A 24,648-nucleotide genomic window follows, 5' to 3' on the forward strand; every position below is an offset into this window, starting at 1 on the left:
TTCCGAGAAATTGTTTCGACGGGGGTAAATACGCGCACGGAACTGGTCCTCTCTCTCTCTAACAGTCACTTATCACAGGTCAATCACTGTAAGTGCTACCACGAGGGATCCGCTGCGCTGATCTTAACAGCCGCTGGGAGGGTAAACTTTGTCGCTGGGGCTGAGTCACCTGGTTACTCGCTCAAGACCTGTTGGCGGCCAGGAGGCAAGTGAGGTCAAGTGCTGGCGGGGTCAGTGGGGGCAGCGCGAGCCAAGGGCAGAGCTGCGGGAGCAGGATGGCAAGGAGCACCGCTGGTCCGGGGCCGGCACACGTGGCCTGCCGAGTGGCACTGTGGCACTCCCTCCCTCCCCGCCAGCGCCCTCCCCTCACACACACACACACACACACACACACACACACACACACACACACACACACACTGCTCATCCCGCCACGTCTTACAAGAAAATACCAACACATAACTGCTGCTCCGGACTTGCTATCGATCAAGGAGCAATATTCACGGTAGCAGAACATGCTTTAGCTTCACCTGCGGCGTGGCAGGCGAGAGAGAGAGAGAGAGAGAGAGAGAGAGAGAGAGAGAGAGAGAGAGAGAGAGAGAGAGAGAGAGAGAGAGAGAGAGAGAGAGAGAGAGGGGGGGGGGGGGAAGCAGAGGGAAGGAGTCATAATGTGGGAGAGGAAGCTGTGGGGAAGAAAATGGAGTCGCAGGAGGTGGAGGAAGAGGAGGTCTTGTATACGTACTTGAGGTAGTGCGAGGCGAGGCGCACCAAGAAAGGTTCAGGTAGTGAATGCGAGTGTTAACACAGCTGTTGGTGGCGGTGGTGCTCCTCCTCCTCCTCCACACCTCACACATTCCCAGCATATTCCCGGCCGCAACAAAACTCCCCCACCCACCCCAAACCCCTCTCCTTCCTCCTGATCTACGGCTCCCCTGACCTGCGCCCCCTTTCCTCCATCCTCCTTCTACCACCACCACACTCCCATCACGCTGCCTGAACCATCACCAACACACTATTCCACACCACACCACAATACTGCTTTCGAATCAACCACGCGACCTGACCATTGCACAAACTCCCCCGTTTACAACCACACACTGCCTCAAGACCACAACCATGACCGTTACACCACCCACGAAAACGAGAGACACCGACCCTCTGCCACCACAGTTTTCACAAGTGCCACACTACCACACCACAACACAACTATATCACCACCACATTCACCCTCTCCCTCCCAGTGTTGTCATCTTTATCACCCACACAATCATCCTGGAGCCCCACCCACATCCCCCTCTTCCCCACCGTCCAATATCCTTCAGGACTGACTTTACTGATCTCCCTTCCTCCCTCGCCCCTCGGGCCAGGCCTAAGGAAGGCGGGGCGGGGAAATCTTCTACTTGCTCAGCATTATTTACGGGACAGTTGTAGCGTGGCGTAGGCGGCAACGCCAGGAAAAGGGGGCGTGAGGAGGGGGGGTTGTTCCCACACCTCATGTTTCCTCCCCTCATACACACAATAACTTACACACTCGCTGGTGCAACGAGGCTCATGACGCTATTACTAAACCACTGAACTATGCACTCTGACACTCTTACTTCTACCATCAATAGAAACGTCATACGTACGTATACTTGTAGCAGTTACTGAACCACCCCAGTAACTACACCGAACCAACGGCGGTGGCACACTCATGTCTCAAGGACCTCAGCCACAACCTCAGGTAGGCTCCGTAACAACCAGTAGCTTCGCAGCGCCCCCCAACGCTCCACACATACCAATATACACTTGATCCTCCTCAGTGTGGAAAACTTACACTATTGACCAGCAACAGTCTTATTGACCAGCCTCGTGCATACTGCTGTTTAACGAGAAGCCTTGTACCACCACTGGCCAACGAAGCTGCAACGCGATATATATATATATATATATATATATATATATATATATATATATATATATATATATATATATATATATATATATATATATATATCCCTGGGGATAGGGGAGAAAGAATACTTCCCACGTATTCCCTGCGTGTCGTAGAAGGCGACTAAAAGGGAAGGGAGCGGGGGGCTGGAAATCCTCCCCTCTCGTTTTTTTTTCTTTCTTTTTTAATTTTCCAAAAGAAGGAACAGAGAAGGGGGCCAGGTGAGGATATTCCCTCAAAGGCCCAGTCCTCTGTTCTTAACGCTACCTCGCTGTCGCGGGAAATGGCGAATAGTATGAAATTTATATATATATATATATATATATATATATATATATATATATATATATATATATATATATATATATACAAAATCTGTTAAAGAGGGTAATGGACGCTTAAATGGAGTCCATCTCAAGACTAACTAGAGACCTCCAATTTTTGCCATCCTGAATCATAGTTCTATCATTTCATAACCATCCATTCTAGCCCCCCCCAAAAAAGAGAAATATACAAGAACAAAAAAGGAAAAAATCAGTTAGCACTGCGCTGACCAGACTTCAGAAGTCTTCCCCACGGAGTGACTGGAGGTGACGTTTTCGATAGTGGCCGATGAACGCTGCCGAAGGGGAAGCCTACATGCAGAAAACGGAGAGGGAAACTAACTAGTCGGTGGTGGGGAAGTGAAGTAAGGGGTCACTGAAGACTACGTATGGATATGCAATAACAATGACCTCAATACTACTACTACTACTACTAATACGTGAGAAGTGGCCGAGTAACTGGGAGACCAGGAGGGGTGATCAGGGTCCAATATGACGGGCAGCTTACCGAAGCACTGAACGGAGACAACGAACGATCTTGCCACCCTACACAGGTACGAACATTCAGAATGACTGTAAACAACGGATGGAGACCACTATACCGTGAACGACCGAGGAAAATCTTAGTAATCTAAGGGGCACAGTGAAGGATGAAGCCTTGCAGGAACTGAGGAAGGACGGTCTCGTGCGGAACGGACATCAAGCAAAAAGGTTTATGGGCAAAATTTCATTAAGCCGAGATATAATATATGTGTACGTGTATCGCGAATCTCCGATTATATTCAAGGGTGGGCGGTGAGATGTATTAAAAATCGGCGTGCGTGGGAAGCATTGATGGGTCTCAGAGGGGAGAGTCGACAACTTGCGTCCAAACGAAGGGAGGACTGACTACTACGTAGAGAGAGAGAGAGAGAGAGAGAGAGAGAGAGAGAGAGAGAGAGAGAGAGAGAGAGAGAGAGAGAGAGAGAGAGAAGGCTGTTTACTCTCCTCACTGATGGACGTGAAAGGAGCGTCTGGGTAACCTACGTTAAGTAGTTTGGTGGGAAAGGATGAAAAATGTACATACAGATGATACTAGCCCTGGGGAAGAAGGCATTGCAAGAGTGAGTGGAAAAACAAAGCTGAAACCATGAGCTAACACGAGCGTGTGTCTGACAGTGAGCAGAAAAAGGGAGTTAGTGAGCGATATTTGGTTTGATAAAGCACAGCAAACGACCTGCTGTCTCAAGTCTCTTTGTGAATGTGTAGGAACAGCTGCGTAGGGATCTGAGAGGGCGATGAAAGGCAGACAAGCAGCTGGCGCACTGAGCAAGGCCATGTGGCTGCAGGTGTGGCGAGACTGTTCTAAGGCGAAGTTCAGGCTACCTGATGCAGGGGAGCGAGGTACAAGTCTGTAACATGAGTACTAGAGATGGAGACAGAGGACTGATTTACGGTGGTGGCCGACATAAACAGGGGATAATGTGAGACGTACGGAGCTAGCAGTCGAGTATGAAACAGACACACGAAAGGGTATATGTTCAGAAGAGCATGGAAACCTAATGCTGGGGAAACGGATGGGGGAAGAGGGGGAATCATAAATGAAGTAGAAGTGGAATGTGAGGGAGTGTGTCCACAAGACATCCAGCATGGATGACCACTGATTAGTGTGCAAAGGCGAGGGTGTGAGAAGTTGCACCGTACACCACCCGTCTCCCCAGGCTGCTGGGGGGAAGGAGAGTCCCTGGTCACGAGACCAACCCAAAACCTTCACCATCTGCTGATTTGCCGCGGAAGGCAAATCCACGACCCCTCTGGTCGGGCGAGGACGTGGAAGGTTGGAGCAGGTGTTCAAGAGACAGGAGCTGCCTCCCCTACAGTGTAACGTTCGGTGCCTTCCTCCGTCAACACCCTCATAGCCTCCTCGGTCCCTCCTACCCATATCTTCCCCCAAAGGAGCGAGAAGCGTCACCAGAGCCCACATCCCCTCACACTTTAACGGACCGCTCGACCGTCCTTACACACGAGGGCTCATCAGAGGCCCCAGGAACTGCACTTAAGCCAGGTGAGGAACTCGCCCCCAGAAATAGTCCCCTCCTTTTGTATAAAAATACACGTCCTGAATTTCCTCGTCTCGTGTTGGTGTAGCGACTACGCGGCTCTTAGCCCAACCCCCCCGGAATTGTTCCTCCCCTTCCGTGACGACTGCAAGACCTGCAACAAAGGATTTAAACTCTTCTTGGAACTCTACCTACAGCCAGTGGCGCCTCCCTCCTCTTCCTACCTTCGCAGGGCCAAAAAAAGAAAAAAGAAAAAACCCCGACTCGCCAGACAGCTTCCCACCCTCGCTTCCGGTGTGATGCAGTGGGTGTTGCCGGCGGGCGAGACGGGAATAATCTTATCATATTTCCCTGTATGGTGAGTGAGGCGGCGCGCCCCATGTCCTCCGCGCCCTCCCCCCGCCACGTCTCACACGCTCCTCATCTCTTGGTAACATCGGTAAGGAGGGATGGAGAAGACAAAGAGGGAGGAGGAGGAGGAGGAGGAGAGAAGGTTGGTTTTCTTAATAAGAGACAACCTTAAAAGTTTCAAGAAATATTTTAGTAGATGATGCTCTCCATTTCCCTTCCAGAGCCATGATCATCTTGACGCAATACTACCAACACTCACGAAGCCAGACCATACCGAGGTGTGTTGCAAGCAATGGCAGATTACCACAGTAATATACCTATCAAGTTATAATGATTGGAATAAAAAAAAAAGAATTCCCTGGCTGCCTATGATAGCCATGGGCTCGGGAGGGAAAAAATGTAACCTAGACGTGACACAGCACCATTACGGGAGGAGGAAATGAGCATGGGATGAAGACTGGTAGTAGGACAGGGTGGAGTGAGTGCACTAGGTGGAGAGAGAGAGAGAGAGAGGGCGGTAAAGGGTAGGTCTGTGTAAAGTGCCACTACAGCCACAGACAACAGTAGCTCCTCCTCTGTTGTTCCAGAGGCTCACCATTCACACGCGTTGGTACAATCGACCAAAATACATCCTTATGAATCCTTAGGTTCGATTTCACTCAAGGTGCTTGCCGGGAACACAATGGCTAGGACCTATGAAGTGGGTGAGGAGGAGGACTGGATGAAAACGGAGGGAGGAGGAAAACGAGGAGTCATAAATAAGATGCAGAGGATTGAAAAAAGACCACAGGTGGAGTTAAGCAGTACACAGAAGAAAAAAAAAAGAGGAACTGAAAACACGGAGACGAGGAAGGAAGACAGTGTAGCGTAAAAGTCGATAGGCAAGGCTGGTAAGTGGAGAAGACAAGAAGGATACGACTGTTTGAGGAAGAAAGAGAGAGGAGAGGAGAGGAGGAGAGGATAGAGATCATGACTACGATGGATTGTGAGGCTCAGCAAGGAAAGAGGGGGGGGGGGGAAGAGAGGAGAAGGGGAGCAACTTGAGAACAGTGGCGTCACACACAACACTGCTATGTTCTTAGCTCGGTGATAACACCGCTTCATTTCCACAGCCCGTTTAGTGTGTCGCGTCCTCCAAACACAACTCATGCTGTGCATTACATCGGCGGGTCCTGACGGAGACCCTGACGAGGTGGCAGTTTTAATTCACCGCCATAGAACATAAATCAATTCATCATTGCATTAATAAAACAAAAACAAGAAAAAAAAAAACGTTCGTAAGGCACTTCAAAAAGGTTAATAAAACAAATGATTCTGTACATTCTAACATTCAAGCTATCAGACATTTTGTAGAAAAACACTTAAAATTCATTTCAGCACACTGGACCCAACACCGCAACCTTTGACCCCATCCATCAACCGAATCAAAAGTAGAACTATCCACGAGGCATCTGTGGTATTAGGTCCACATGCATCACACCAGCGTTCAGACACTCCGTGAATAACCACCTAGCACCACTTCAGTGCACGAAGCCTTGTGTCCTATGACCTCCTGACATCAAAAAATTTCATCACGTGCAGAAGAGCTCTGTATGCAGAACAACCCAGCCATTAGATACGGAGTATAGAGACACCCTGAAACTTATCAGTTTCAAAGGCCTTGTGATTCTGACCTAAACCCCCCTGACCTGAAGATTTAATTAACTTCTCGAAACCATGGATGCAGTGATGCAGTATCCGTGGCACAGGTTTGGTTCACATTCAATCGCCCAGTCATGAGATACTGTGTGTGAAAAGATCATGACACACGAACCGCGGCAAAGCAATGATGCAACCGTGCACCGCAGGGAGGCGGAGGAGAGTATAACAACCACGTCACAGCTCTGCGCCGCCAAGACAACAGCTCTAACACGTCCACAAGAATTACGAGACCGTAAAGGTGACAGTCACAGCTTCACAATTTGTGTCACCGCCGCATCACAGTCCTGGCTGTCACAACGCCCTTCCATGGAGACTACAACCGGCCATGATCACAGACCCTTTACGCCACACCTCCTCCTCGCGACACCACCTCCACAACGGCACCGACCCGTGGCATGCCATCTCGGACCGCGATACTACATCCCCTGCCAGCCATGACCCGACCGAGGGTAATTACTGCCTCAGTCAAGTCTCCTGAAGTAGGTGGTGTCGTCTTACCCCCGCACACAGACACAAACACAGACACCCTCAGCACATCGCTATTCCATGTTCGAAACCTTCGCTTCCCACTCGAGTGCATCAGTCGGGTCGAGGCCGTCTGAGAGGCCGTCACTCCCCGTGTCACGTCCGCCCCTTGCGGCGCCAATCGGACACCTCCTCCCACTCCCTCTCCTCCCTGCTTAAACATGCCCATTCAAGGCGCCATTCAGAACCTTTCCCTCACATACATCACTCATGCCGACGCCCCGGTGTGAACAATTCCTCTCCCAAGTTCCCCCTAGGTCGTCGTCCTCAATAAACAGAGGAGAATAATGATCCTAAACGACACGAGGGATTTGCGTTAATCCTTCTCCAGGAGCTGGGGCTATATTCGGCCCTCGGCTGCCAGTGTTTGGAGTACAAATGTTTCCCCTCGCTCCATCCACCCTAACCCCCATGGAGCCCTTGAGTTGTGCAGGAACAAGTCAAGTCCCCCCTTTCACCCTCCCCTCGACGTCACAGAGATAAGAACTCTGTTTTCTTTCTTCCCTGTCGTAAACGTGGATGTTTGATTTGGCTGCTGACGAAATCTTAACCTTAAGATGGTGTTTGTTTTCCATCAATATTTGCTCAAAGAATATTCACTTCAACACTTTCCAACCCACACGAAACTAAATCCAACCATCGTACTTCAAGCGCTCTCAATCATGGTAATTCATGCCTACAGTAATAACCATGAAACATGATTTAGTCGAGCTTTATATCAAATCATCCTTAAAATAACATATAAATAAGATAAATAAAAAAATATCACTAATAATAATAATAATAATAATAATAATGTTAACTTTAGTCGTGTGTAACAAGCCCCATTGACAAATTGCAGAGACAGACAGACAATGACCAATATACACATACTCCTCTCCTGGCCAGCTCTGACATACCCACAATACACTTCCACTTGTCCTCACCCATACGCACATACATACAGTGCTACACACACACTACTACCCCCACCGCAGTCACATTTATAGTGAAATATGTGATAAAGATCAATTGTACGGGGCAAAAGCGCGCTTGTATGTCTGTTACAATCTGCGCTATCAACGAGGAGGGAACTCTGGTCATCACATTCACCTAAACAACTTAGTTTATCTCTGGGTCTCATGAGACAAAGGCAAAACGAAATTATTAACAAGTTCTATGTGGTTAGCTCATCAGCTTACCGGTCCCTTAGTGTGTATGTATGTATATGCGTGCGCTCCCGCTGTGGATGTGTGGGCTATTATGTGATGGGTACGGTGGTGGGTGAGTGTATGTACCTTATGTGTGGATGGAGAGCGTCTTAGACAAATGGCGTCTCATCTCCCTTCTGTTCCATCTCAAACCACTCATCCTTTCTCTTGTATTCAGGGCTCAGTGCTCTCTCATCCACAGCCCCAAGAGTGAAATCCTGAACCAGGAATCTTGGTATCTATCGTTTCACTACGAAAATTGTGGCATGACCTAGAGTAAAACAAATTGAAAATCTACGAAGCATTCTGAGGTCGTGAAAGTTGGCCGCAGTTCTTGCCTTAAGACAGAAACGCGTCAGGACACACGGTTTATACGCAATCGTAACTGGTTCTGGTCCTGTCATAACCACTTCAACCCAATAATATATTTCTCATCCAACGTTTGAACAATTGTGTTCTAGTTAAGTAAAAAAAACTAAATAAAAAACATAACAAATGCTGCCTGACTTTTACAGTTTTAAGCACCAAAATTGGTTTACAGTACCTTATCACTTATCAGGTGTTTACAGTGCTAATCACAAATCATATTTACACTGACTCTAATCCTCATTCTTGCGTTTACACACATCCCCCTCATCACCTATAAAATGACCCTAATTACTATCATTGTTTAATAATGGCCGTAATCACTAATCTTATCTAGAATGACTCTAATTGCAAACCACTTTGCATTCACTCCAAATCACTAACATCGATTTGATTTACCTAATCAGTTTGCGTCTCTTTTACAGTGTCACTAGTTCGATTCACAAGAGACTTCTTTGGTTTTACTTACATTACCAACATCATTGTCTTGGGAATACAAATGAAAATAAACGCTTTTACTCGACCGTTCTTGAAGAGCGAATGATACGCCACGATAAACATAGTTCTATGATCATTCTCCGAAACAAATGGATATTCGATCATAAATCAACATTAGAATACGTTCAAATATTACGTTCTGATGTCTAAACCTGAGACTTCACGTAATGGTGCATAGAAAATAAAAGTTAAAATACACAAATACATTCAAGATAGAAATACACGTAATGTATATAAAAAAAAAAACAGGTAAAATACAAAAATACACACAAGAAATAAATACAGGTCGTGTCCACTTACCATGCTGTTTCTAATGCCTGTAATCTGACTGACACCGAACCTGGGGCTGATCAGAACCACGGTCTCCATAGTGGTGTCCTGTAACGATTGAACGATATTATCATCCACATCATGTGATCTGTTCCTTTAACAGAATACCAAGAATATATCACATCTAAATATCAGCAGAGGTTTACTAAAGTCTACAGAAGTACCATAATACCTGATATATTTTTTTTTTTCTATTTATCTTGTAGACAATCATCTAAAATCCCATATCCAAAAAATATAAATAAATGATTATGAGATGTAGTTTAGTAAACAAAGAAAGAAAAAGTTTTACAAATCTGAAGCAAAACTTTGGAAGTTCAGTTTAAACGAAACCCATTCAAAGTATCTGTGAAAGAACCTTAATAATTCGATTGGTAGTCAGGATCTAATGTAAAAATGGTCGACTGAAATCCGGGTCGTGTTTCGGTTACGACCATCAAGGGTCGTTAAAAACGTAAACGACATTCTCTCACTACTCATCATAACGCTTGAAAACAATTATCTAGCGTTCCAGCTAATACTAAAACCACCCACACACTCTCACTGTAAATATATGTTACCTTGCGCCATATCACCAACTGTTCCATAATTATTAAATGAAGTGTCAAAGTGATAAGGTAGAAAACTGAGTTTTCTCTTCTCTGTACAGCCAACGAAACCGAATCAAAGAATTTACTTCAAAAAGTTATATAGAATATACAAAAATGACAGAAGTAAAACATTAATACTTTTTTGAAGTACTTGATAACGTCAAGTAAGTCAACCAAACTCTGCCATTCACTATCTTTTTATAAACACGAAATCAATGGAAATTATGGCACGTTTTCTAATTCACTGCCAAATACTGACAAGTCAGGTAAGGATCGCTGGAATTCGTTGCTATTCCTTATATTTCATATTTTCTTCCCTGAATTTCCTTTATTCAAAGCCTACCCTACTCTTGCCTTCTATACATCAAGAGGGATTTTCTACCATCATTCAATTTCGTTGTGTACTTTTAGAAATATAATCACCAGAACGGTAAAAACATGAGGATATAATAGGTATCCTCGATATTACATAACATAGTCACCCAAACAATTTACTACCGTTTTCTAAGACTCAGGACATCTTTTATAGAAAACGTATCACATCCAAGTTCAGGGGTGACTTAACATAGATACCTTTACCCATAAATTTTGTAAAAGTAACAACGTTAGAGCACTCCATCCATCAATGCCTCGACGTAAAAGATTTCTAATCATACCTTTAAGTTCGTGGAGAAGCACTTGGCGCCATAGGACGGAAGCTCAGAGATGATCTTGAGGTAGTGGAGCTTAGCTTGGAGTGCCGTTAGCTGCTTTTGTCCTGGAGACGTTAAACTGCTATTGATTTTAAGGAAGTGAGATAAGAGCTTTCGAAGCTCCTTTCGTTTCATGGAGTCTACTAAAGATGCTGGCACGAAGCGTTCCAAGCCACAATCTCTCCTGAAATGGTCAACAGATCATTAGACCCATACATCCTATACATATGAACCCACCCCTCGATAACCTATACATATGACTAAGCCAGGTTCTCTGGACTGAAGAATTTGCTTGAATACCAATGGTAGGATTTGAATTCAATTAAACATATAAAACACAATCTTGTTTGGTATCAATGTCCCACCGTAACGGAAACAATAAGATCTGCAAGGTACAATTTCACTGCTTCGGATCGCTACAGTGATTAGTATTTTATATTCTACGAAGAGAGAGCTTTACGCTCGTGCTGCCCTGTCTTCTTAACCTTGTATATGTGTACTCCTATTTAGGTATGAACAAACACAACCTTGCCAATGCCAGGTCCCCATTCTATTGACCAGCAAGAGCAGGAAATGAACAGCTGGGTGGACTGTCGACCGGCTACCGCGACCACGACTCGAACCCAGGCGGCCCATCTATAGCATGAGAACGTATGCAGTAAGGATCTACTAGTTGGTGCTGTTAAAACGACGTGGAGGAAATCGGGTAAATACACTGCTTCGAGCTGCTAAGGAAGCATGAAGTAAACGAGCGTTTCACTGAATCAGTTTCGAACCGTTAAGAAGCGTGAAAGAAAACGGATATAATACAGTTTCTCTGTTCTCCTTTAGTGTGACTTAACATGTGATGATGACTGATTATTAACTTGAGGTTATCAAAGCTTTCAACACGATAAGGAGTTAGTACACCGACTGGCTTCTTATGAGACTGTTCTGTCCCTCGTAATGAACGTATTTAACTTGTTTCAGCAGTACACATTCATTCTCAATCTTATCCTTGCCATTACATATAATCTCATTTTATCAAGTATGAAAACGTAATTCCTTAATGTAAAAAAAAAAAAATAGTGTTGCAATCTTTTTCTTAAACAGGTTATCTAAGTTGATGTCAAACATGACGTGCCTTTTCATATGAACCCGGGGCACATAACCTTAATAAGGATAATGTGTTTCCGTGTAACTTGTATCAATTAATAACGAGGTTCTTTTCAGCTTCATTCGTGTCGAATACGATGAGAGACGTGCCTCTTAAAGGTGGACGGTTGGTAAATGGAAGCTAACAGAGTCTCGGGATGGTATGTGAAGGGATGGAAGCACCAAATGGGTTAGTTATCGGGTATGTCAATGTCCAGACATCATCCGTGGGGGGGTAGACTGTTGGGGTGGTGTGTGATCTGGTCGGTGGAGGAGCTACAGTCACGTAACACAGAGACTCCCCGAGAGCAGGACACGTTTTCACTGACTTCCGGCACCTGTGACCCCGAGCAATGAATGTCAACGAGACTGCGAACCTCCTCCCCCTCGGCATTTCCGTGGGACGGAGTTGGCCGGGTCGGGCCGGGCGCCGACTGCCGCTCTCAGCGGCTCCCCTGGCAGACTCCACCACCGGAGCAGCTCCTCCCGTGCTCCCTCATTACGCCACTAATTAGTCTAATACTACAAGAATGAGACTGATTTCTTACCCAACTGTTCTAAGAGGTGTACCCTCGGGTTTCATACGTTTACTAAAAGGTCAAAACAATTATTTTGCTCCACAACGAAGAGGAGCTGCAAGTGTCTTATTGCACTTGCTCCCGGAAACAGTAACACTTACGAAATAAACGGATACAAAAGAGTAGGAGCTGTTTTCAGACCTACTGAAACCACCTTTCACTTGACAATTAATTTGCTTTGTATAAATGTTAAATGTCAAGGTGAAGACAAGCACTGTCGTTTGTCGACAACTATAAGTCCAGTCATCGCGTTAACTATGGATTACCTGAAAAACATTCCACAGGAGGGGAGTCATGTCTTTTGGAACGGTTTGTTCAAAGCCCTGAGGGCCAAAACTCACACCAACTGGTGGTATTCACGGCCGGTTTTTCAAACTTTTCTTTCTTTTTTTTTTAACAGGTCTGAAGTTTTGAACAGTGAACGAATACCTAATCTAATCAAACGACTGAAGCAGACCGGCGCAATCCCTGTCCCCATCAAAACATAGCAGGATCCCGAGAGACTGCAGTATCAACACCAAGGCCAGATCTCCTCCACACGAGTCTCCATAAATGGACACAGAGTCATGGTGGCGGGGGGGTCTTCATCAAAAAGTCCTCCACTACCAATTTTGAGAAGTTCCTCATCAAGCCCATATGAGACACGAGTGGACTCCAACACTGATAATGCTAGCGAGTCATGTGAGCGGTGTAACCAAAGACGCGTTGGGTTATGTTCTTCCCTCACCAATGTTCACGTTACACTTCAACTGTTTGGTAACAAATAACATTGACTTCCAGGACTTCGAGAACATTCTTAGGACTTGAAAACAGACTAAAACCTTTTAAAACTATTTCTTTGAATCTAGTTTCTAATCACTGACTGCAATGCAAGATCTCGCTTTTAAAAAAAATGAATATTAATCAATCTTAAATTTACTCTATCATTATTCTATTTAGAAAAAAAAATTTAGTTAGAACTAGAGGTTTATGAAGGAGCGGGGGTTTTACTCACTCGATGTTCTTGACGGAGACCTTGGCGGCCATGTTGTTGGAGAGGGCGTGCTGCTGGATGTGGAGGGCGGCCAGGCGCAGCGCCACGTCGTACTTGAGCTCCGGCGAGAACCTCTCCTGGATGACGTCGTTGCAACACTACGGAAGGAGGACCAAGGCGCAGGTTGGACTATACTTCAAGAACCCAGCTTACCGCTCCACTTCCACTGGTCTGCCTTCTATCACCAGCCTAGCTAATAAGCTTGTACACAACCCAGCTAAGCTGGTGCTAATATCACCTTAACCTTCCAACACAAACTTACCGAAATTGATTGCCGTGTGACTCTAACCCATCTAAGCTTACAGACTCAATTCCTAACACCACCATAGTTAAGCTTACATACCGTACACCTTCTAACATCATCCCAGTTAAGCTTATTTACAGTATTCCTAACACAAGCTTACCTAAGCTTATATAACATAGCTTAAATTCTGTACTGTATTCCTCCCATCACCAACCTCACGTACTTCAGAAACTCTATATAGATTCTAACTCCATTCTAACTTCCCTTACGCTTCTTTGGAGCGCAAGATAATATCTTAAATGTACCTTGAGCTCAAGCACCTTTAACATCCAATCTTAATAAAGTTTACTAACTAAACGCTAAATCTTGTATTGTGTGAACCTGTGCCAGTGAACCATATGTGAAAATCACTTGTAATCACAGGTTGAATTTTCAGAACGAGTTTTAATGTTTAGTTACTTTCCATAAAACAAAGCAATAAAAGGGAAAGAAAATTATATTTCAAATGTAATCAACAGTAATCATAAGTAATCAGTTATCAACATATGATGTACGACAATCAAACGAGCCAACTTTATCAATGATTAATCAACAGGCAAAATGTTTTGTGAGATGCTCAGCTACGCTCATACGAGCAGGAGGTGCCAGTTAAGAGAACACAGAACTACTCACACGAGTTAAGGCAGAAAAAGTAAAAAAAAAAAGAAAAAGAAAATAGACCAATTCAGGAAGACCCCATTCGGTCCGTGCTAGAAGAGAAGGGGGGGAAACGTCATGTCAACTTAAGGCTACTAGAGAAGGAAACCTTTAAAAAACTTAGTCCACAAGCAATACTTTATTAAAGCATGCACAAGCACAAGTTTACAACCACTAACATCCAGTATCATCTACGGGTATATATATATATATATATATATATATATATATATATATATATATATATATATATATATATATATACGCTAATGTTTTTTTTACAATACTATTCAGTGATACAAAATTTTGAGACTAGTCACAACTGCCATCGTGAAGGTTCAAGGGAGGGAAAAAAAAAATATATATATATGGCTTCACACAAATGGCTTTTAAGAAAGGTTTCCTTTAATTCATCTTTCCGAAGAAAGAAAGAAAAAGTATCTACACAAAAAAAAAGAGTCAGATATTTGTTTTGTTTTAGGACAATCTCAAGATGGTGTTGTGGAGACTTCTTACTTCCGCAGAAGACGCTTTAACAACTTCCAGATGACATTCCACCGCAGATACTTCTTCATCATCTTTTTCAACCGTGACAGAAGTCTTTTCACCAGACGCCACCTCAAGAAGGCAGCGCCAAGGACCTTCAACTTCTTCAGGTGTCTCAATATAAACTCCAGATTCCTGATGATCACAGCTACAATTTTGAGCTTGAGAAGCCACTTACCCACGGACTTCAGCCGCGCCAACAAATACAACAGAACCCGCAACTGGTAAAGGAGTCGCAGGAGCCTGCGGTATCTCCAGACCCAGTTACCCACATTACGCCAAGACGGCTTCCGAAACAGGAGAATTTTCCTCGCTGCTACAGGGTATAAATATTGGATGGGGCCGACGTACACGGGAGGGGAGAGGGAAAGTGCACCTGTTTGTTCCACCTGGGAACAAGTTACAGACACCAGGGCAGAGGACCAGAGGAAGGGTGAGCATGCATTATCCCAGGAAAAGGTGAACCAAACGAAAGGATCAAATGCTTCGTATGCTACGAGGGTGTCATCTACAGAACCTTTACAAATACCCGAGAAATATTCGTAATTATTCCAACTGTGATCAGAGGAGGCAAGTGAGGTGCTTAGAGACACGTTATCCCAATGCAGGGAACCTAAGCTGGAGCACACGGGGGTGCACACAGACCAAGAGCTTGTCCAGATGCCTCTCGCGGAGCAGCGCGGGATGCAACTTCCTGACGAGGCATGGGACTTAGCCAAGGAAAGGAAGTTCCACCTGAGAGGTGGTTTTACCTGCAGGTAAAGGTACTCGAAGGCCATCGAGTCCTTTCTGAGGAGATCGTAGGCATCACGGGGGACGAACGTCACGCGGTAGAGACATCTCAAATGCTGAGCGCCAGGCCGAGCTGCGATCTGGAAAGACGGAGGTAATATTACAAAAGTTAGTTCCTGAGACAGAGGAGTACTGAACTGCTACAGCAGGGACGGCTGGTACTTGGATAAGTAAGAGGGTGCGGCGAAGGATATAAACTGACGGTGGAGACTCACCCTCGAGAGTGTCTCCCGGGGGTCCAGGAGAGTGAGCTTGTTCCTCCGGAGGCTCTTGACGTGTTCCACCACCAGCGAGAAGTGTTCGGGACATTTGATCCCAAGTTTCTGGTGCAGGGAGTCCAGCACGTCGCCCACGGTCGTACTGGAGTCGTACTTGAAGGACTTGGTTTGGCCGTTTTCGAGGAACACTTTGAGGACGTTGGGCATGAAGGGCGTCGTGGACTCACTCGAGTTGAAGTTGGACGGCTGAAATGACAAATCGAAGTTTTAAGGTAAGAAGTTGAACATGCTGTGTACTGTGTCGCAGACTACGTAAAAAACTTTGCAGAAAAACTAAGCTAAAGATTCAGGGAATCACAGACATAATAAGGTACAGTACTTGAGAATGAGTGACTCACAGAATATGAGGGCGAGCCGTTTATGTCCACACTCTCTGCGAACCTCACCCTCGACGGGTTGGACTTGAGGCGTTGCTTCTTGGCTGCACTCAGCATGGCGGACTTCCGCGCCGACTGAAATACAATTACTCAGGTCAAACGTGTACCACACTTGACTAACATCGAACCCGATTAATGCCTTATTGTTAACCGGCAACATACTTTACTCACTAATGATTAATCTGAAAACACTATTTCACTCTACTGACAGGATGAGTTGCTTATAGATTCTAACCCTCCACAGAAATCCCAAACTGTAATCACAGAAGGGCCGTCACTTCTGTAAAGTTCCAAGCGCCTGTGGGCGTGATCATGACAGCAAAAGAGCTTTGGTGAAGACTCTTGAGAAACGAAGACGTACACGAGTACTAAGCAGACAGGAGGGACGCGCCGTGCACACGGGCACACACAAAAACACATTCCCTACCCTCAGGGGACGACTGTTCTGGCCCATCCAGCTCCACAGGTCGTTACGGAGGCAATTTCATCGTTGCCACAAGGAAAAAAGTTGGGTCTTTGTGGAAGTTTTCTCATTAGTGGTCAATAAATTTGCCTGGCAACACTTCAGCCAACTCCCCTCTCTCCACTCCAACATCCCTACCAAGGACTGATACAGATAGCTCAGTTGAACGGCTGCGGCTGTAAGGCTCATATAGGAACGCTGCTGTGATCTACAAGTCTGAGATGCTGCCGCAAGTGTGAGGTTCGAGATGATGAAGTACATCGATGAGAAACTGTCGAGTGAGAAAGCTGGTGCGCAAGTGCGGTTCCCCTGATGTTGCGTTAAGAGGCCATGAGGCGTTACAGATGCGGCGCCGTAACAGGTGTGAGGTGCGATGCTACGCAAAGGTAAAGTAGTTGGTGCTGCGCGACGGCGTCGAAGCAGCAGTGACGCAGGCGGGGACAAGGAGACCGTGACGGGGTGTGGTCTGTGCGGGAGTGACGCGGAGTGGACAGTGCAGCGGCGACGGGAACCCCGACCAAACAGCAGGGGACGGCGGCGGGGACGAGGCTACAGCGACGGCGAGGAGTTAGGGGCCGCGGGGACGCCCCTGGGAGCTATTGACAGAGCGGTAAGCGCACCAGGGAACAGCGTGAGAGAAGAGCCTCCCGCTCCCAAAGGCATTAGGGAAATGGACACACCGAATTGAATTTCTTTTATGATGTAAAACACTCAAGTATGTATCCCCTAACCCACCCGTCCCCCCTAGTGTGAGCATCCGAAGGTGCCTCGTCCACAACCTCTGACCAAGTGTGACCTCCCCTTTGGGGGTCTACGCACACCACCCACCTAGGAGTACACCCACTGACTGACCTTCTGAACAACCCAAGACCCTTTTTACTACTACCCTATGAACACCAACCACCACCCTCCACCACTTCCCCTAGGTACAATCCTCGGTGCTAAGTAGGCCATCCTCCTGCCATATATCCCCCACCTTACACAAAGACTCACACGAGAGGATCCGAGAGGCAACATTTCCCCGGTGCTACTGGCCAGGCAATATCCGTTCTAACAGTGAACCAGAACACTACCTCGCCTCGACGTCACGTACTTTAGTGCAAGTTCTGTATGTTCACAACACAATATCTTTTTTTTTTTCAAAGCTTCCCCTGGTTATGAGAGCTATCGACCTCATCACTTCTGCCAACGGGTATGTACTGACGCGGAAAATATAATATAAAATGAATGACAGAGATGGGATACGCGAGTGAGCGAGCATGTGGGTGTGGTTAGAAGCTGTGTTGTATGGGCTGTAAGGCTTTAATATAGTCCGTTTTCTTTCTTCCATCCAAAATACAAATGAAATAGGATACAGCAGTGTATCTCTGCTGACTTCGAGCTCTCCGGACACTAGACCAGGTGAGGGCGACCGGCTGGTTCGAGGGGAGGAGGAGGGGGGCTGGCCGGGGGAGGTGACAGAGGAGAGGGTGGTGTGACGGGTGACGGTGATGACAGATGTGCCACAGACGGCAAGAAAGGGAGGCTGGTAGAGGGCTGGGTAGCGGAAGTGACGGGAGGTGACTCAGAGGAGAGACACGGGGTGATAGAGACGCGAGGGGAGAGGGGAGGAGGAAGAAGGAGAGTGAAAGAAAGAGAATTGAGAACAAAGGAGACGGGCGAGAGCAGAAAATAGATCTATGTTACGTCATCAACAGGACCGAGCAGTTTGTGTAGTTACAAGTCTGTGTCTTACGCGAGCTGGCGGCACCCATAATGTGTAAGACGAGCTAGGCTGGGCAGGAGCAATAGGAGGGACAGTGACATTGTCAACGAAGGTACTGTGGGCATCAAAGAATGTGGTGTATGTGTAGGGAGGCCCCCCATACGGGCAAGACCGGTGTAAGGAAGAGTATCGAGTCAGTTCAAGTACAGAGATGGTCCTAACAGGTTGCACCTGGTTATCATTAGCTGACCACAATGATAACCCAGGAAATAGTAAAGCCCCATGTACTGAGTACAGGTGGATGCACAGACAGCTGGCGCTCCTCCATATGGGGTAATTACGTGGTGAATCCCTGGCTATGTCAGGTGTGTCTCTCTCCTCCAGCACCCACACCTGGATTAACGGCCGTTGTCACTATCTTAATCACTGGGGAGACAACACAGACTCTCCAGATTTGTGGTGACGAACACTGGGCGTCCGTCTGGGTGTAAGGGGAGGACTAGATTCCGAAAAGTCTCTACAGGAAACAGGAATAGGTTATGGGCAAAATATTCCCGAACTGGCGTAATGGATACAGGAGAACTGGACAGAGACAGTAACATTGGACAGTAACATTATTAATCCTGATAATTACACCACTCGTAAGCCGAAAGGATAATCGGCCATAATTACCTTCACTGGAGAACCTGATTATAAAGTTAGGTTCGGGCAGGACCCAGCCACCCAGCTAGCTAACCAGCCAGCCACCGGCGTTTCACTGATTCATATCTTATCAGTGATAAGGTAGATTAATACCACAGCTACAATTACTACGCAACAGCAGCAACCAATATTACTCACTTCTCAACTGTAGCAGCATCTACCACGGAATGCGACGTTAGCCATGAACAGATATGGGTTAATTAAGGAATCGATTATCAATTAAACGTATGGTACAATCCTAACTCACCACTCCTTACATCATCCTGGGAAGGATACGGGAACGTTGTATGTTCCTTCATAGGAATAAGACATTCCGAGACAAAACGTTTTTGGACTATTCTAAACACGAAGTCCATCCGGATGAACCTGAGAATCTCTGTCAGGCCTTGAGCACGACAACGGTACGATCCCTAAGCACTACAGTGCGACCCTTGAGGCCGACGGTACAGTCCACCGTGCTGGATCCTTGAGTACGACAGTACCAGGTGACAAGAGCTTGGTCCAGGGACGGTCATCAAGGAATGCGCGGACGACGACTCTGGTCCAGCCATCCGATTGAAGGAGGTAGCCAAACGCCTCCTTCTTGAGCGCTTGGCACAGGTGGCTCTCCCGACCGCCTCTCACAACCCCGTATAAAATCCCCCGGTCATAACAAGCTTCCATCAGGGAATTTTCAGACCCCCTCGAGACGGACGTAGCACGAAAAGGTTACGTTTTTATGGAGGTTCTGCCACCTGGTGCTCCCCCAGGGTCGCCGCCTCCACCACCGCGCAGTGCCAACGTCCGCCCTTCAACTTCGCCCACTAACTCGTCACCGCGATTACTTAAGTGCCTTTTATGAATTTACGACCAGCGCTTATCTCCCAACCCCTGGTAGGGATGGGCCAATTTACCACCTCAGGTAGAGGCCGTGGCTGGTGTACTGACGTTAATGGCTTCGCTGTATCTAATCACCCTCGTACATTACGTCAACTTATCATTTCTTTATTCTTAAAAGGCTGATAAATCATGCTTTCCCCGATGAGATTTACTTATCTGATGAAGACACTAATACGTGACTTGATGAATCTACGTAAATCATGTCGGGTCTTTCAGGCCAGCAGAATTGGATGATTCAAGAGTATTATAAAAATATGATAAAAAAAACTGATATATCACCCTTGGACTCTGACTACAGGAACTGGGGAAATCTTAAAGGAAAGTGCTCTGGAGTAAGGAAATGTGATAAGACATGATATGGATGGTTTCGTCCTCTCTCATCAGTTGAGGGTTAGGTCACTGAGCCATCGCACGACGTAAACACACACACACACACACACACACACACACACACACACACACGACACCACTCTTCCGACGTCGCAAACCCGCATGAATCACATCGCACACCACACACTCACAACGGAACGAGCATCCGCATGCATAACCCGACCTAACACCACACAAACCAAGTTGGTGCACACCCACACGAGTGGCGAAGCAAACCACACATATGTACCGTCCATAACACCAAGTAGACTTGGCCCTACCCAAAAAATACATGTACGGTGGTGCTGGCCATTCGAAACCACGGTAGCAATAGCCTTAATGCAAGGAGATAGCGTCCCTTAACACACACTTAAACAGGGAGGTACTACACACTCACTATACACACAGGGACGGAAACAACTTACGTTATCGAGCGGTGGTTGCGTGACGGTGAGCTGGACCCTATCCTTGCAGGACCTGACAAGTTGGATGACGTGGTCCCTGGGCGCCTTCTTCACGTCCTCCCCGTTGATCATGAGGATCTGGTCGCCAGGTAGGAGCTTCTCCTCGCTCGGCCCGCCCTCTGTCACGAACCTGCAGGAGGAGGAAAAAAGGAAAAAAAGCTGTTACTTGGGGGAATATTGTCGGAGGGGCGTCCACACAACGGCTGGCCCAAGGAAGAACCAGGTTCGTTACAGAGAAGCACCAAAACAAAGCTTCTTAATGAATGACGTTAATTAACAAATACAGCGTTTGTCTTAATGAACGACATTCACCACCAAATAATGGGTTATTCGACTTAAATGAATGGCAATTACGACCAAATAATGGGTTAAACGAATTAACGAACGAGAATCATTACCAAATAAATGGCCAATGTACTTAATGAAAGACATTTAACAGCAAAATATTGGATAAAACTGAATAGTGAATGACAATCATCAAGTAATGGGATAATCTTCCAAATGATGTTTCCTGGCGCTACCTCTCTGTCGCAGGGAGTGGCGATGTTTTCTGTTGGGAAGGGTGGCGCTGGGAAATGGATAGAGTCGAGAGAGTGGATGGATCTTTCTTCGTCTGTTTCCTGGCACTATCTTCCTAACGCTGGAAACAGCAATCAAGAATTATATATATACATATATATATATATATATATATATATATATATATATATATATATATATATATATATATATATATATATATATATATCATACAGAAACAGTTAATCTGTGTCTGTACGACAAACACCATTCCATTCTAAAGAATCTGGTGAGAAACCAGAAAATTACTGCGTCTCCAACAGTCCCATACCATGCCAACACCACACTCTGGGGCAGGTACGTACCTAACAAACACAGCGGCGCCACATCTAAACCAGGTATGTGTATACAAGGACAACCCTAACGTACGTACGTAAGGCTCTGGAGCACAAGTATAACACATCACACTCCCGACTGCTGCACCTGCCTAACCAAAAATACACAGCTCCCACGACCCTAAATATTCATAGTAGGGAATGCAACTACGGCGTCGATTGGCTCAGCTGACTAACGAACTATTTCGTACCCATTATCTTCCGATTTAACGTCAGTGACATCCCATCTAAAACTCCGGCCCCATTCATTGTAAGGGGAGAGAATAGGATCAGGGAAATTATGCAAATCAGCCCACGAATCACGGGGGAGGCGATCAGCCGGCCTGGCCTCAGAAGACACGGCACTTGCCACAACAAAACGTGGCAGAGACATGGCAAGGTCGGAGAGAGTGAAAGGTGCGTGTCACATGAGAGAGAGAGAGAGAGAGAGAGAGAGAGAGAGAGAGAGAGAGAGAGAGAGAGAGAGAGAGAGAGAGAGAGAGAGAGAGAGAGAGGATATGGACAACAAGGCGTACCACTGTCTTGCCTTGGTGGCTAGGGCTGTGATGTGGCCGATTTTCAGCAGGCCCTCCCACTGTTTACCCCCTGGAGGCACTCGCAGTACAAGGAGGGGCCTATGTACCGTGCGCACACACAAACAAACGGACCAGCCAAGGGGGGTCGGGCACGGCAAAGCCATCAACCGCCACGTCTCGGGCGCCTCCCACGTCCCGTCTCATGTGATGCGTTTCTTAATTACCCTCTGGACTTGATGACTGTTATGTGATATCACACTTGCAGGTCTTCACGGCGCCGGCGGAAGCTCGTAACCACGGTCTCACACACGATGCATACGTCGAATAACAAATACGAAAAACTGTCTACGCAACTACAGTATTCCAGTACCATCTCAAGTTACTACCCTTCGCCACATCCCGAACCCCAGCTTACTCCACTAGAGGCTTTACGTCTAACTGGGTTGACAGAAACATTGCAATTTTCATACTCTCTCTACACCAACCACCAAGATGCGCTAAACATCCTCGTCCTTCCAACCATCTCGCCAACCATCAATGGACCACACACGACAGTTCGGGGAAGAAGCCAACTGCACCACACCCGCCACCGTCACCTCTTGCCACCATAGATCCCTCGTCCTCGAGTCACAATTCGGCACCAAAACATCATGAATTACACACCGATACGAGGAGAAACACGTTCTAACAAATGTGAACATATCGTTTACCATTTCATGTTTGTGGGAAGAGTTTCTTCTGACACTGAAGTTGGACTGAAGGGGGACTGCCATTCCCGACAGCCACAGCCATAACACTCCCATTTTAGTTATCTTTGAAGCAACGGCTCCCCATCAAAGGGCCGTCATGGCCTTCAAAGGCAAAGGGCCCGTCAGGGGATCCACAACCCTTGAAATAGGCTTTCCTGGTCCAGCGAGCCGACACGCGCCCGACCCTGAATCCCAACGCCCATCCGTTATTGCCTTACTACAAGACAGGCTTTTTTTTTTCTAGTGTCTCTTGAATACGCTGTGTCTGAACCGAGCGTCTTTGTGCCTCTTCGAAAAGGAAGAGGAGGTGGAAGAGAAGGAGAAAGGCAAGGAAAATCAGTATAAAAATGAAGAGGAAAGGATGGAAGAGATGATAAAGGAATATAAATAGAGAGAGGCGACGAGGAGGAGGAGGAGGAGGAGAAAGAGACAGCTGGTGACAACATCTGAAACGCTTTACAAGGAGGAGGATAATATGATAGCGAGGGCAGTGTGCTACGCCGCATGCGTTCGCAACGCCACCACCACCACCACAAGTACACCACAAGTGTGATGATGACGTGACAGCCTAAAAGTATAAGCCTTTTTCCTCAGAATAACAATATCACCCACACTATCCTCCTGAAGTGAGTCACCAAGTGCTTTGTTCTCCTGGAGAGAGAGAGAGAGAGAGAGAGAGAGAGAGAGAGAGAGAGAGAGAGAGAGAGAGAGAGAGAGAGAGAGAGAGAGAGAGAAGCTTAGACGTCTTATTCCCCTAAAGGAAGCCACTTACCACCTCAAGAAAGAAGTCACCGTCTAAGGGTGCAACTGGTGCCATCACCTACGGTGCGACAGATTGCCATAACCCTCAGCTCAACGGATGAGAGGGATGGGTTACCAACACGAACAGTGCAATGGGGTCATTACGCCAGGTACAACAGTTCATAGGCGATGGATGCAGCATGGGTAGTCAAGCCAGGAGCGACGAATTTCCACCGCCTAGAGGGCGACGGGGTGTATCGAGGCTATCACTTACAACTGCGAAGGGAAAACCAAGGTGGGTGCGACAGGGTCATTACCGAGGGCATGACAATCCCGCCAGGTACATGAGAACGACCAGGTCGGATGCGACAAGAATATAAGACTTTCCCGAGGGCTGGGGAAGAAAATGGCATGCCAGCTGGTACGTGGGGAGCAACAAGAGACAGCTGGTATGTGGAGAGCAACATCAGACAGCTGGCATGTGGGTAAGGAGCAAGCGATAGCTGGTAAGTGAGGAGGAACGTGTGACAGCTGATATGTATGAGGAACATGTGATAGTTCTGGCTACATGGTACTGAGAGAAAGCACCAACACGCCACGTTCTCTCCACCTCCGTTCGCCAACACACTACCGAACCAAGGCGGCGTTTCAGACCTCATCTGAGACCCCTGCAACTTCTCCGCCTTTTATACGGACAGAGTCGGCAAATCACATCACAAATTCTAATACCGCCAACCGCAACACCTCCTCCGTGCGACACACAACGAAAGGCGAGACGTTGCTCATCCGGGCTCCGACGTGACCCACGTCCGAACACACTGAAGGTAAGAGGCGACGTACAAGATTAAGACATTTTACCCTAAAAGATAGACCGTTAAATAATAGCTATCTACAACATGAACTCAGTCATGACTATCACCAATGTGGAGGG

General features: G+C 46.6%; 1 protein-coding gene across 10 annotated transcripts in view; it reads right to left on the reverse strand.

The window, feature by feature from the left end:
- LOC139765482 (uncharacterized) overlaps positions 1 to 24,648 on the reverse strand; it is an 843,718-nt gene that overhangs the window by 224,580 nt on the left and 594,490 nt on the right. For all 10 annotated transcript variants that reach the window (XM_071692900.1, XM_071692901.1, XM_071692899.1 and 7 more), the window contains exons 5-11: positions 20,760 to 20,928; positions 16,178 to 16,291; positions 15,777 to 16,025; positions 15,522 to 15,641; positions 13,245 to 13,381; positions 10,503 to 10,722; positions 9,227 to 9,304 (exon numbers count right to left, since the gene is read on the reverse strand). In XM_071692900.1, coding sequence (XP_071549001.1) covers positions 9,227 to 9,304; positions 10,503 to 10,722; positions 13,245 to 13,381; positions 15,522 to 15,641; positions 15,777 to 16,025; positions 16,178 to 16,291; positions 20,760 to 20,928 — 1,087 coding nt within the window. The remainder of the gene's footprint in view (positions 1 to 9,226; positions 9,305 to 10,502; positions 10,723 to 13,244; positions 13,382 to 15,521; positions 15,642 to 15,776; positions 16,026 to 16,177; positions 16,292 to 20,759; positions 20,929 to 24,648) is intronic.

Source organism: Panulirus ornatus, chromosome 55 (assembly GCF_036320965.1).
Source record: "Panulirus ornatus isolate Po-2019 chromosome 55, ASM3632096v1, whole genome shotgun sequence".
NCBI lineage: Eukaryota > Metazoa > Arthropoda > Malacostraca > Decapoda > Palinuridae > Panulirus > Panulirus ornatus.